We start from the raw sequence: 15,078 nt of genomic DNA, 5'->3' as shown, positions 1-15,078 counted from the left end.
GTTTCAGAAGGTAAAACCTTTACTTTGAAGGCCCAAAGTTCTCTGTTTCTGATTTGTGTTGCACTCTTTTTGCTTTCACTACAGCTCGACAAAGGGTTGGTGAGTGTTTGCAGACAAGTTGGCATTTTTCATGCGAACTGCTTGTGACCGCAGCATCTTGCTAGTAACCAAAGCAATCACAAGAAGTTTTTAAGCAGCATCCTGTAACTCTTTGTAACCAGTTTCACTCTAGCAACACAATCCAACCACTTGCCACACACATTTTGCCCTAGCGACCTCTGGAGGGTCACTGACCGGTCTCCATCCCCGTGTTGTCTTTAGGCCTTAAACACACAATTTTTTTGGTTTTACTTCAGTCATTCTTGGTGAGCTTCAGCAGATGTTAGCGACACAGAAAGTTACTGCATGTGAGTGTGAAGTCGCCAGATGTGGCTTCACTTTAGGGTGTGTGCAAACTGCACCAAGCAGCCCGGTTTGTGCTCGTTTTGAAAGTGGAACATAAGCTAAACATTTAGTCCATTTTTAGTTTTAGCACATTACTCAGTGCAAGTGTGGAGAGACTGAGGAGAAAGTATCACAAACTACTGAAGATCCGTATATCTGTCGGGATCCACAGACTCCGTTTATGCATGACATTGAGAAAATTTCATCCTTGTTGTGTTTTCATTACCCAAATATTAGATTTTAGCATCCTCTTTAAACCAGATGTTCTGCTCTTCTGACAGAGCACACCTTTTTTATAACCTGAACCTTTCAATCACATGAGACGCTAACAGGCCCAGTCATCCATGCAGAGTTCACCACATGTGTGCAAGTGGCCTGCATGACTTTTCATTGAAGCATGCGTCTGCTTGGAAAGCATCCACCCCAGGAAAATTTTGCTAACAGGGGAATCAAGATCAGCAACGCCCCCAGGACGGCGCACTATAGGGTGCACAGCAAGACCAGCGCCGGCCCAGATTTTACCCCGAATCCAGCAACAAACCGGATAAACTGAGCTTTAGGAGAGATTATCTTCAAATGAATCCCTAAATCTTCGCACATCAACACAGTGTTGAAGAAGTTTGTGTTGTTGGGAGAAAATCAGAGGCTCGAGAGAGCTGGAAGAACTCAAAGTATGTGTGAGTAAGGGTGAAGGAGTTCAGATGGAGAGGTGTGAGTGTAATGGTCAGTGTTAGCAGTGCAGAGATGGAAAAAGTTAGGAGCGTGCTGACCCAGTTTTTAAGAAGGAAATGCACACAAGATGAGGGCCAGCTGTGCTTGTGTTTAACAGAAACGCTGCCTCCCTGCTGCGTCTGACTAGAGACAGACCACACAATGATTTTATTATCGTACCAATATTTTGACCTGTGGAAAAAAAAATAAAATTAAATTAAATAAAATTTAAAAAAAAAAAAAAAAAAAAAAAAATACATATATATATATATATATATATATATATATATATATATATATATATATATATATATATATGTATTTTTTTTTTTTTTTTTTTTCTCTTGGGGCTTGGTACCCATTGTCGGGTGGGGGTGATGATATCTCCCCCCCTGACCTGTCGTCCTGGTCAGGGGGACAAGCTGTGAGAGCAGTCCCTTCTTCCAAATGTTGGGACACTGAGCCACTTGTTGTTTCGCTGAGTTTTTAATTTTTGCAAATTTTTTTATAACTAACGTGGAAGCGAACAATGACAGCATGCGATTGATCACTAAGACTTCGTTATAATGTACTTTTGCTAGCTAAACCTAAACACCGCTCTGAGGCGTAGCCACAACAGTGAAAGTCACAATTTTTGGTCCAGTACTTTAACGTTTAAACTCTGACTATCTCATGAGTCCAAAGTTGTTAGTACGCTGTATTATGGTTTAAAAATTTAAAGTACAGCTTGCTGCTAATCCGGTTGTTCAGTGATGACGCGACGAATCCTACTTCCGGGTCTAAAGTAGCCTGTGTTTAATATGGCTTTTGTGTTGTTAACATGTGTAATGTTATGTATTTTCTTCTATTTGATCTCAAAAAGCTCCTAAAACAGTCAGTGATCACTGTTGACCTCCCTCGGCTTTTATTACCGCTAATCATTTATTTAAGCTCAGTTTTTAAAACCTTAGGATGTAACTACAGCCCAGCCCATGCAGCAGTATATGAATGACTAACCTCGTATTGTGGATGGATTATCTCAGTTGTTCTCCTGGCTGAAGTTTGGTCCTTTTACAGCATCCTGCCATGCGATTACATTTGTTCCTGACCACCGAGAACACTCATGTTAACTTTTATCGAGTGGAAAAAAAAGTTAGCTTGTTTATATTATGCTAACATAGCTGTGTCGCTAGCGGTCACGTAGCACATCATTATATACCAGCTAGCCAAACTTCAGTAAACCTACAAACGTCACTGCTGTTTAGTTTTCTGTCTTCATTTATGCTGGAAGTGATAGCAGAGCTGTACGTTTTAATTTGTTTCCAAAACCCCGCAGTCAGGACATGCTATATTGTATTTAGATAGAAGCTAGCGAGCTAACTTCCTGCTAACTTCTAACTCCTTTAAATGTCATAAATTCCGTTTTCATGGATGCCTGGGTGTTAAACTCAATTGTTACACCTGGTAGAGCAGAACGCTGATCATTTTATTAAAGATGAAAGACTTTAGACAGTTTTTCAACTCTCAGTAATGCCATAGTGATCGTTTGATATATGGACCTGCAGCGGAGTTTAGACCCAGACACGGCTAGTGCCGTCAGACTGAACAACCAGATAGGTTTTTCCTCGAAAGCATCAGACCTTACAGTATTAACTGTTTTGACAAAAACAAAAAGTCTTGTATTTTTACTGCAGTTTGTCGCTGTTTTCTTGAAAAGCAATATATTTTTTATTATTAATAAGAAGCTTTTAGCAAAAAATAGTCTGCGTGGAAGATATAAAGCATTTGTCGGGGACTATTTTCAGCTGTGGATTAATACCTAGTGTTTGCTTCAGCAAAGACAGGGTTTTGGCCAACAGCAGAGCTTCATGACACAGAAGAATAAGATGCAGATTATCAGGCAGAATCGGTTCACTGTTGGTCTGTTTATGACATTTGTTCTTCTCATAGGTTCCACTGTAAAAACAGGCTAAATAAATACAGGCTGATATCATTGCCTGCTCTCTGGTGAGGTCATTGTGTAACATCTGGAGGGTCGGTGGGGGAAGAGTGGGGGTTGCACAGATGATAGGTCAGTATGACAGGGAAAGAGTGGAAAGTGTGTGTCAGTCTGTGTTTGTGGGGGTTGAAGTTGGAACTTTTTGGGAAGCTGTTAGAGACAGACAGAGGGGTTGGCGGGGGGAGGGGATGGGTTGGGTTTTACTCGTCAGGGGACCCTGAAACGGTTTTTCCATTTGTCTTCTTGTGGGTCTGTTTGTGCCGCCTCCGTGCTGCACACACTCATTTCCAGTACCATCACTGCATGCTTCAGAGAGCAGCTGACTCACAGCTCTGAACTTTGACTCGGGATGTTTTCCATTCCGGGACCTCAGAGATTCCCATTTTGAACACATTTCCTGTCGCGGCTCCATTTAACTGCTGACATTAAGGCTTTTTTTTTTAAAATAATTCAGCTTGAAACATTAATGAGGTCTGAGGCCGCTGTGTTAGACAGGAAATGGATGTTAACCTCTGGAAACCTTTATTTTGAAATGGATCCGCTGCAACTTTTGCAAAGTTCAGATGTTTTTTGTCTTTGTGTTTGTTCATACGTGGGTGGAGGGTAAACAGCGTTGCTGGACTTAATGCCTGCTGTTATTCTCTCTCACATCCTGCTGTTTACATCCGTTAACCGTCTCTCCGCCCTACCATTATGTTTAAAAAGAACAAAGTCTGATATGTGATAATATCACTGCTGATGCTAATGCAGAATGTTTTGTGTGCTGGAACAGTTTCTCTAATTTAGGGCACAGAGTCTTCCTTCTGATTCACCCACAGCATCTGATTAGTCTTTGTGACCTCTGAGCAAGTGTAGAGCATAAAATCTGCTTTAGGATTGCTCAAAAGCTGCATTTAATAAATCTTTTTACCAGAAATTACTCAGTCAACTATATCGTAAACCAATTGTTTGGTTATGTAGCCTGTAAAATGTTAAAAGTGCTCATCACACACGAAAATAGAATAAAAAGTAGAGTAAATCCTCTCTTTTCAGAAGCTGTTAGTTATTTTTAGGTTGAAACAATTATTTGATCAGAAGAATTGCATGAGCATTTACCCCTTACTGCACCTTGGTAGTACCAAGTCAGACCCTTTTTACCTTCAGAGCTGCTTTAATGATTTGTGGCAGGGATTCAACAATGTGCTGGAGACAATCCTCAGAGATTTTGGTCCATGTTGACATGAGAGCATCACACAGTCGCTGCACATCCATGATGTGAATCTCCCGTTCCGCCACATCCCAAAAGTGCTCTGAGATCTGGTGACTGTGGAGGCCATTTGAGTTCAGAGAACTTAGTGTTCAAGAAGCCAGTTTGAGATGGTCTGTGGTTCGTGTTGTGTTATCTTGCTGGAAGCAGCCACTGGAAGATCGATGCACTGTCATAAAGGGAAGGACCAATCTGGTCATTCTCCTCTGACCTTTGGCATTATTCACAGAGAACCGCTCACGGGATATTTTCTACTTTTTCGACCATTTTCAGGAATCCCTAGCGATGTTCATGTGGGAAAACCCCACTAGACCCTCCAGACCAGCCTGCCTGACAACAATTCCAAAACATTCAAAGTCACTGAGTTGCTCTCATGTGATTGGCTGATATTTTTTTTCTGTCCTCACTGCCTACTGGTTGTTTTTTAATCTGTTTCATATACTCTCAATAAGGGATTTCACTGTCAGTCCACCTCTTAGTGCTTTGTTTCACATTCTGCAAGGCCAATGTTAACTCTTTACCTCTTGAAAGCCTACGAGGAGTAATCCCTGAAGCTCATATTTCCAGCCTGCTTCCAAGACAGAGTGAGTGGGTTTGGATCAGTTAGCCAGGGGGATCTCTGCCCCCTCCTACCCTCGTAAAAACCCGGAAACTATTCTAATGGTCGACAAACCATATCGTTATTGATTCATACTGAGCTGTCAAAACTTGTCATTAAGGGTAGAGTTGAGGTCGTCAGATGTTGTTTTTGTGGGGAGAATGGTTAAAAGCTTTTGTTTACATGCTTAAAAAATCCGGTACAGAGGCTTTTAAAAACTTGTGCTATCCTATAAATTACCATCATGTTTGGGACAGTCCTGCTTCAGAGGCTCAGCGTGTACCTAACCCAAGGCTGGAAGTAAAAAAGGCCCAAAAGCTTTAAGTGGCAGTTCCTGCAGTGCAGACATACAAAAAGTGCTTCTTTCAGCAGTCAGAAGAACTATAAAAAAAGCTGTGCTGCTCAGTGCTGGGCAGTTCGTCAGATTTTAAAAGCTTTGTAATTGATAACAGCCTCCTGTGAATGGAAATAAGCTGATTAGAGCAGTAAGGATGGAAACTGTGAGGTTAGAGGCCAAAAAACCCCAAATAATGAGCCAAAAGGTTTTGTGTTTGAGGGAGGATTAAATTGATAAAGTTTTAAAAATGATAACATCTAGTTCTTTGTTTTAAATGATAATAAATTTAATATTTTAGAGGTTTTGGCATCCTGTAACATTTCTTTCAGTTTTAAGTACCCATGACTGTTTAGAAAAGCTGAAAAAGTTTGAATTTGAATGAAAATAGTCATTATTTGTGCTTCTAATCATCCAGGCATCCTTGACAGCTGCTGGTTTTCTGCCTTCCTCTGTTATTATCCTCTCTTATCCCCTGGTGCACTCGCTGCACCTTTGATTACCAAAAGGGGTGGTGGTTAGCGAATCAAGCTGGGATCGAAGTCAGGAATCTGGGTCAGGGAGTGTCTCTATGTCCTTATCGGTGTGAGAACCGGATCGTGTTTCTCTTGGAATGAAGAGGTTTTTGTCAAACAAGGTCGTTCCTGGCTGAGCTTCACATCTCTTCAAATTCCCTCGTGGCTGTGGTGAGACGGCTGTGTGTTTGTGTGCCTGCGGATGAAGCTTAAACAGCTGGATCTCTGTGAACTTTATCGCTTGTTTTATGTCAAACAGTTTGTTAAAAGTGATGGAAGCTGCATCCTGTGAGTTCTTACGGCTGTCTGGACATGTGGGCTCAGTGCTGGGCTCACCTGCTACTGCCACCTCCCCCCTCAGATAAGATCCAGATAGCCGAACCTCTCCAAGGTCTGTGATTTGTCTTGTTGTGCTAACACAGACAGTATCAATGCCACAGCGCGGACAGATCAAGCCCAGTGCTGCAGAGACAGGTTTAACGTGGTTCCAGACTGATTTATGATCCTGCTAGCCATCACGTTTATCTAATTAAACTAATTTATCTGTTCTGAAAGACATTTGTGTTGGCCTGATCCAGTGCAGTTTGTTTTTGGTTTGATAATAGCATGCAGGGATTTGTCTCAGTCTTCAGGCATCTAGTTGTGTTTGGTGACTCACTAAAATGTAACTGCAGAGAATCATTCCCTGTCTCATTCCCTTTTTTAAATTAGATCTTTCCAGGCTTGTCAGGTGTGACTGCTGTGATTCACATTTTCAGTTGTTTATAGTTTATTTCACTGCAGATTAAACGGCCTTAACCAAACAAATTTGAGCTGATTGGCTCTGAAAGATTCATGATAAACTAATAGGACTCAGTAGTCTAGCCACAACTACCGTATTTACCGTAATCTCTCCAGCAGGAGAATGTAAGGTACCTTGATAATAATGCTGTTGTTTTGACTTTATGCAATACTTCCAGGTGATCTTATGTGCGTTTCAGTTTCCATAGCAAGCATAAAGAAAAAACTCCCTGTTAACAGGAAGAAACCTCCAGCTCTCCAGATCCTCTGAATCTTTTGATGATATTGTGTAATGTAGATAATGAAATAATTGAGGAGCATTATTTTGAAATTGTTCCACAGTTTGTAGACACAGTTTTTGCAGATTGGTGCATGTCTGCTCTTTATAGTACTTTTTGCATTTCTGGCCTTTTGTTCCCAAGTCTCAGCTTTTTTTGAGACATGTCTCTTGAAATTATAAATTTGTCCCAGTTTAATATGTTTTCTGTGTTTAACAGTGAATAATATTTGGGTTTATTAGGGCAGAAGATGATTTCTTTCTATTTTTATTTAAGTTTTAGGAAGTTTCCCACCTTTTTTGGAACTGGGGTTATAGAAAAGTTTATAAGCTTAGTTTTTTTGGGTGATGAACGAGGGTTACCAGTGGTTACCATCCTTTACTCACTGGACATCGTAAGAGAAATGAAACACAATAAAGCACATAGTTCATACTCATCAAAGGCTTGAACACATTCTACATTTGTCTTTGGTCAAACGTGTACATGAAAGGCAGATTACGAGTGTAAACTTTAAAACATAATAAGCCTTTTAAGCCAAAAAGTTTTCTTTAATAAAATGATGTAAAAAATAAAAGATTTGTAGGGGGCAGTTGGATTTTTTTAGATTAAAAATGGCAGGCGTGCACAAATATTATTCACATCATTATCAGTGTCATGTGTGACAGACTGCTTCTGAGGTCATCGATGAGTGTTTAAAGGTTGTACTTAGTGGAGAGCAATCTCTGCTCTTTGGCTGATAAATGCTGTGCACGTGTGCACACTTTAGCTAAGTGTTAAAACTGCTTGTACACATTGTTATCATTCCAGGGGGGAGTTTCACTCATTGCTAAAGTGCTGTTACCACAGCGGCTGAGGACCAAATATCCAAATATTCAAAGTGTTTTGGGAATTTCACCAGAGGGCCCACATTAGGAGAATCAAACTAGAGGGTGGGGGAACCGGATTTTAAGAGAATTTGAGAGCAAGTGGGGAAAGTGAAGTTAGAGGAGAAAGCTTCGCTTCTCTATCTCTTAATGACGACATAGCAGGACATGATAACAAAATGATGCGTTAGTCAGATAGAAGATTCCTGCAGATGAAAGTTCAGGTCTTCATTCAACCTTTCGCACTGGTTATCGGTTGATAATTGGACACGTGTTGGTTATTAGTGACAGTAAAGCGACCGGGACAGATAATCGGGATCCACATCAAACTATTGAGTCATTCAGTTGGTGCTGATACACAGACGCGTTTACTTTATTAGGCTGTCATCAGCAAAAGTACACACAGCTGAGTCCAGGGCAAGGTACACACACAAACACACTCAGTCAGTCAGCTGGACACACACTAGAGGAGGGGGACGGTGGGGCCTGTGTGGTTTTAGTGTGATTTATAGTTTGTAGGCATCTGGTTTGGGCTTTAAGGGGAGGAGGGGACATCATCAAACTTTTCTCGAGCTTTAGGATCTGCTCATTAAGGGTTAAAACAGATGCACATCGTACTTTACAGAAGAATTACAGACAGGGAAGCACATTCCTCTCCTCCCTCTGTTAAATTAGCTGCTAACCGATGATCAACACAGATGTCGAGGCTTACCGCTCGCTGTTCTGCCTGGCAACTGGCTAGTGTGCAGTGGACTGGATATTTCTTAAATCCCACTGGTTTTATTTTATTTTCTAACATTTAGATGTAGGGTTGCTGTGGCTCATTTTCAGTTGGTCTTGGAGTCATGTATCAGCCATTACTGGTACTCAGTATTAAATTAATAAGATATATTCCTCATTGTGATGAAGATGCTGGGATTATCGTTTTATGCTTGATTTAAACTTTCTTTCGTTTCTAAAAAGCCAAACTGCTTTGCTGTTTAGCTTTCTTTGTGCTATGTTAGCTCTCATGCTAGCAGTTGCTACTGATGCTAGCAGTTGCTACTGAGGTGTAAAGTAGTAACTCAAACCAAAAGCACATAACTGAGCCAAATTTCATATGAGTGAATGCCTATTTAGTACATATTTAGTACATCAGGGAAAAGCACGGTTGGGAAATGGTTGCTGACAAAGATAGAGCTGGGTCAAAAACTTCCTTGTGATTGTTTTAGTCACCAACAAGCTACAATCTCCTGTAGTTTGCACTGAAGACGCCGATTTCTGTAAACACTCGCCAGCTATTTGCCAAATCTTGAAAAAGTGCAACTCAAGATGCAGAATCTCTGCCTTCAAAGTAAAAGTTGCGCCCTTTGAAAGATTCTGGTTGCAGCGGTAAGGCACAACTTTTATTTTGAAGGTGAACTTTTCTCAGTTTCATTCTGCAAGCAGTTGGTGACTGTTTTCAGACAAGTTGCCATCCTCCAAGCAAACTACTAGCAAAGCAATATCAGCAAATTCTACCAACATGTTGCCAACCGGTAGAGGAGTACACATTTTCCCTTAGCAACAGGTGGTTGCCAGAGGGTTCGCTGACTGGTCACTAGCCATATGTGAAGTAAACAGCTGTAAAGATATCAGTGTTATGGTCTGTCTCCACAGTGCTGTCTGCGTGCCACTTCTGGTGTAAAGTGAAGAAAGTCTTTAGCCTGTTGGCATTAATCTAACACAGTCACAGTCAATTTGAAACAGCTCAAACTCCAAAGTGTTTATCTAGCTCGTGTGTCCCAGTTTGGTGCTTTGTCTTCACCCCGTTTCCTTTGATGTGATCCTGATATATGAAAAATATTGTGCGGCTGCTGGCTGTGTTGTCTCTCTCTTTGGATGACAGGGAATTTCTGCGGACGGCACTGATGTCTCATCACAGCTCGAGACATTATCTGTCTTCATTTCCGCCTCCACTGACAGATTTCATCGCGACTTCAATTAAAAGATTGCGATCTGCGCCGTCAGCTGAGTCCTCTGCTTGTTTCTGCGTGTTACATTAGAAACATTATTATAAAAAATATGAGGGCAGCCTCTTTATTATCACCCCTGCTCCCTCAGATGAGTCAGTAACCTGCTGATTCTTGCTCTAGTTCTAGTGTAATCTCCCAATTTTCCCATTTTGGCTTCAGCTCTCGTGGTTGTTTCCCAGCTGGAGAGCGTCGGGTTACAGCCAGCCCTAAATTACACCTCTCTGTTGGGATGCAGGGGACAAAGAGGTTTCTGTTGTGCGTGATGAGCTACACCCGGCCAGTGACCTATGCTGCAGCCCAGTCTCACACACAACCATGACCACAAACTCCCACAGCAGAAATGACAGGGAGCTCATAAAGCCTCACTGTGTGCCTTTGGTGTGGTTCTGTTTTCAAGCAGGCGGAGTTGGACCTCTCCCATTTCCTGTTCTCCAGAAAGAGGAGGATATATTTGTTTCTGAGCCTCTATGTTTTTTTATTGATATTTTTTAAACTAAACTTAAGGCAATAAAAGCTGATTATTTATTTATTTATTTTATTTAGTTTGTTTCAGTGTCATTGTGATATTGGGGTGGTATCAGATGTCCCATAAACCAGACCTTCTCTTGTAAACATGGATTTGCTCCGTATGTAATTACTCCTCCTCCCTGAAAGCTAAAAAAACACACCCACTGTTTTTTTAGGTTTTGTTTTTTTTGGTCCTTAATGTGATTTTAATGCTTTGTCACCCCCCTGTCTCACACAAACACACACACTTTTTTGTAGGAAGCAATATGCTGACATTATGCTAAAATAAACGCAGTCACATGGCTTAAGCTACTATGTTAGATGTGATTATGTTTAAGGTAATGAACCTCGTATCGTCAAAATTCTTAGTATGATAATCCTAAAATCTATACAAATCTAAAATTTGTGTAAAAGTACAAAAATACAGTTTAATTTCTATGTTTTAGGAATCTTGGTTCAGCAGATATAGCCTCACTACAGTTGCTGTGCATCTGCAAGCCACTTTTCAACCCACCTTCAACCCCAGATCTTTCTTTTCATGTTTTTCTGACTCTATCAAAGTCATGTATGTTGTCAGCGATGCCTGCTTTTACACTCTGACTCTCGCTGCTTGCTCGTGGTATACAAGGACAGGGAGGTCCCAGAACAAAGTCATACCGCCAAATATAAATCGCTGTAAATAGAAATGAGGATAGTCTTTGAACTGTAGCGTTATCATTATTATTTATATTTAAAATGACTATTATTACTGTAATTAACACCCAGATCTGTCAGTGTTTTATGTGTTTACTTGTTTAAAATGGTTTAAAGTAATAAGATGCCTCTTGGTAATGCTGCTGCTGCCAGGAGATGCTGGAATGAGGGTAAAGCTGTAAATGTTTGTCTACAGTGCGCACAGTTGTTCACGTTCTCTCTCTCCCTCTCTCTCACACACACACACACACACACACACACACACACACACACAGTAATATATGTTGATATAATGGGTTGTTTCCACTTATATGCGCTGTTCTGGAGGTTAAAATAGAACCCACGGGTGTATAAATGTGTAAATATTTGTCTTCCCTCTTGAATAGATTCACGGTGTGCTGTCGCTGTTTGCATTGCACACACACACGCACACACACGCACACACACACGCACACACACACACAGTGAAATGACCTCTGTATGCTGCCCTATAAGGGCCGTCCTCAAGCCTCTGTGTTTGTGCATGTGGGAGAAAATGCTAGAAGTTAAGCTCTCTCTTTCTCAGACTGTAATCGAAGCCGCATGCTTGGCATTTGGTCGTCCACCTTCCTCCTCTTTCCTCGTTTCCTGCATCTTGATTTCACTCTCTCTTTATCCCTCTTCTCATTCATGTATACATCTTTTTTTGTTGTCTGTTTTGTTGTTTTATAACAGTTTGTCCAAACCATCGGTGTCGTAATAGGTTGTTTTCCTCGTCTTGCTCTTCACGTGTCTCTAATTTAAATGGTTTTCTTCTCTCACACTGGCCAAGTCCCATGTAGCTGAAACTGCAATTGGAAACCTGCTTCTTATTTTGTGTCCCAGCAGAACTTGAAGTTGCATCACAAATGTTTTTGAAGCAGCGAGTTCAAGCGAGGACAGGGCTGGAAAAATGTAGCTTTGAGTTTGAAATGTATGCGATCCCTGAGGGTAACTGTACATCATTTCTGTTTCTTAAAAGAATGATACAATGATATATAAGAGCGATAAAACATCTCAAATAGAAAGCGTAGCAGACAGTAACACCACAAGGAGATAAACATGTACGGAAGTTCATCAGTGACAAAACTGCAGGGGATTTAGGATTTAAAAGTAAGAAAAAGACGTGTTTGTCAAAATAAATCACATGTTTGTACATGCCTGTGTACTCCTAGTGCCAATTCCAGAAAAGAAAAGAGAAACAAGCGTTACCCACGGGAGGCAACACAAGAGGAAAAGAGTTACCCACCTACTCGGGTACTTATGTTTTTTGCCAGTTTTTCCCCCAAACTGAATATGACGAGTTAATAAATCAATCTAAAAAGGACGAAAAACTGCACACATGATAAAAGTAATGGCCTATATTTTTTCATAATCTTTGTAATCTTAATTTCCTCTTAGCAATTTTTATGCATTGAATAAGTGTTTTGCTAACATATAAATCAGGCCTGCCTGCTTTCATAGCCCGGCTCGATAACTGTGACAGGGGATGGGAGACCTTAAAAAACACAAGATTATTTCCAGATTAAACTGCTTTAAATAGCTTTTATTTATGAGTGAGTGAGTAAGGGTAGAGCGTGGATGAATATCACTGTAAGTGTGCTGCAGAACTGAGGGGAGGAGGGAGCTTTTCCAGCCGAGCTCAGTGCGGAACAAAACAGAGGCACCAAGGGTAGACTATATTCAAACAGACTTACAGTAACTTTATTACCAGTTACTTTATTTTATATTGAATGAAAGTAATGCAGTTTTATCTTATTTCACAATTTAGTTTGGCTGAAACGATAACTGCCTCCATGCCGGCGACTGCTGTAGCAGGACGAATGATGTTTTCTGAATCCTGGCACCGACTCAGAAATGAACGACATTATAACGTTCTGCAAATGTTCTGCAAAAACACTTTAACTACATGGTTAACTTCAGAACAGAACATTGTGATTCTATTTCACTTTTGAATCGGTGATATCCACCTTTTAAAGTTTGTGGCTTCTTGGCATCGACGTCCATATTTGAACCCGTGTACACTTCCATTTCTGTTAAATTGCTTCAATTATCCCTTCATACATGTACATGTAGTGTTTCTGGACAGACCGGATATAAACTGGTTGGTGGTTTTTCTAGAAACATTATACAACATTTGTTGTATAATAGCGACTGCAAAGTGAGGACTTCATGGTTTTATCTACTGTTTATTGCTTTAAACTGAGTATGTTTGGGTTTATCTGATAGGATAAGACATCAATGTTCTGTTTTCCTTTGTCTTGGGGACCAAAACTGTTGAACTTGGAGGTCTAGTCTGCATGTTTTCTGCATGCTGAGAGGAGCAGAGGAAGGCCTAATCTCCAGCATACTTTGCTTTGGCTGCCTTTTGTTTATTAAAGTCATAACAGCCAATCACAGGGGGGAGATCTACACATGCTCACCTGCCTAAGAGATAAGGAATGTGATGATGGGGGATCAAAGGCTGGGAGGAAGAGGGCTTGTCTGCAAACTTCTGTATGTGTTTGGTAAATGTGTCACCACACTGAGAATCAAACACACACTGAAAGAGAAGCTGTGATTAGTGGGGGAGAGGTTTGAGTATTTGATTGGCTGCTTTAGTCTTCTCTGAGGGAGAGCTGAGGGAAACCTCAAGGCAAGGTGCCAATAAAGAGTTTAATAGTCTGTAATTACAGACTGACGGTCGTAGGCTCCCGACGATGTGGCTTTATGTAATTATCTGTCTGATTCCTCCTGCATGTCTGTGACAGGAGTTCAAATTAAACATCCTCTGAAAATTCATAGTGCTTTATTTCTCCTCCCTGCAGCACTTCTCCGAGCTGCTGGACGACCTCTCCCAGGATGCTTTGCTGGGTCAGCTGCTCAGCGACCCCTTCCTGTCCGGGGGGAGAGACTCGGTGGAGTCCATGGAGGAAGACGACGACGCCGACCTGTCCCCGTCTTCCCCTCTTCCGCCCCACATCACCGCTGAGCACAGCTACTCGCTGTGCGGTGACAGCCGACCCCAGTCACCCCTGTCACACCTGACCGGAGAGCACGGCAGCGAAGCAGGTGAGATGCCAACACAAAGATTGTGACTTTAAAGGACAACCAATCAAAAGCACCGGGGTGCTTGTCCTCAAGCTCACAGTGATTATTAATCACAGCTGTTGGTTTTAAAGACTTTTTATTTTTTGATACAAATCCTATCGCTGGGATTAAAAGTGTAGTTAAAATGAACTTCACTGGGAGAAAGTGGAGTCTCGCTGGTCTGGCCCACTTAAATTCAAAATATGTGGCTCGTGATGTAAAATCCCTGCTTTGATTCTCACGTCATCACACTGAGAATCAGACCAGAATCAGAAGAAGAAAGAATAAAAGACAGAAAACAGTCAAACAGCATCTTACCACTAAATCTGCTTTATCAAGGCTTTTATAGCTTTTATTGTGAAAGGACTTTAAACAAAAGTTAAAACTCAAAAGTTAAGATTGCTAATGAAGCATTAATGCTCTATAAACCAGTATTTGTTACCCGTTACCGTAATATTTATGGAGCTGCTCTGCTACTGTTGTTGGTAAGTGTTGGTATTATTGTGTGCAGTGGTAGATAAACCTTAATCTAATCTAATCTCATTGGTAAAGAGCACTAACAGGAGCACGCTTTGCCTCCTCTGCAGCTGAGTCCGATGGCGATTCAGCCGAGTGGCCTATGGAGCAGGAGGAAGCCATTGAGAGCCTCCTGTGTGAGACTCCCTCCCTGCTCCCCACGCTCTCCCTCTCTCTGGCCACCAGTGAGGGGTCCCAAACGTCCGAGGGTTCGGCCCTGGCCCCTGCTGCCACCTCGGTTCAGGTCACAGTGAACCAGAGCAAAGTCATCAAGGTGAGAAACGATGGTTAAATCAGATATTTGTGCTCTTTTCTTCTTCTTTTTAATGTTTGTAACATTTTAACACCTCCTGTTTGTCTTTTCCTCTGTTTGAAGATAAAGGAGGAGAAAATCAGCCCTAAAATTAAACTGGAGCCTCATGAAGTGGACCAGTTCCTCAATCTCTCACCAAAAGGTCAGTTCTTTCCTCTCCTCTCTTTCCACTTGCTGCACTTCTGTAATGGTGTGCTACGAGGACCCCTGCTGGTGATTTG

The 15,078-nt window shown here is 41.4% G+C and overlaps 1 protein-coding gene across 1 annotated transcript in view; it reads left to right on the top strand.

Moving 5' to 3' along the window:
• creb3l2 (cAMP responsive element binding protein 3-like 2) overlaps window positions 1–15,078 on the top strand; it is a 37,490-nt gene that overhangs the window by 11,768 nt on the left and 10,644 nt on the right. The window contains exons 2-4 of the mRNA XM_026146737.1: window positions 13,767–14,010; window positions 14,616–14,818; window positions 14,921–14,999. Of these exons, the coding sequence (XP_026002522.1) occupies window positions 13,767–14,010; window positions 14,616–14,818; window positions 14,921–14,999 (526 nt within the window). The remainder of the gene's footprint in view (window positions 1–13,766; window positions 14,011–14,615; window positions 14,819–14,920; window positions 15,000–15,078) is intronic.

Source organism: Astatotilapia calliptera, chromosome 17 (assembly GCF_900246225.1).
Source record: "Astatotilapia calliptera chromosome 17, fAstCal1.2, whole genome shotgun sequence".
Lineage (NCBI taxonomy): Eukaryota > Metazoa > Chordata > Actinopteri > Cichliformes > Cichlidae > Astatotilapia > Astatotilapia calliptera.
This window is presented reverse-complemented; position numbering and strand designations above follow the sequence as displayed.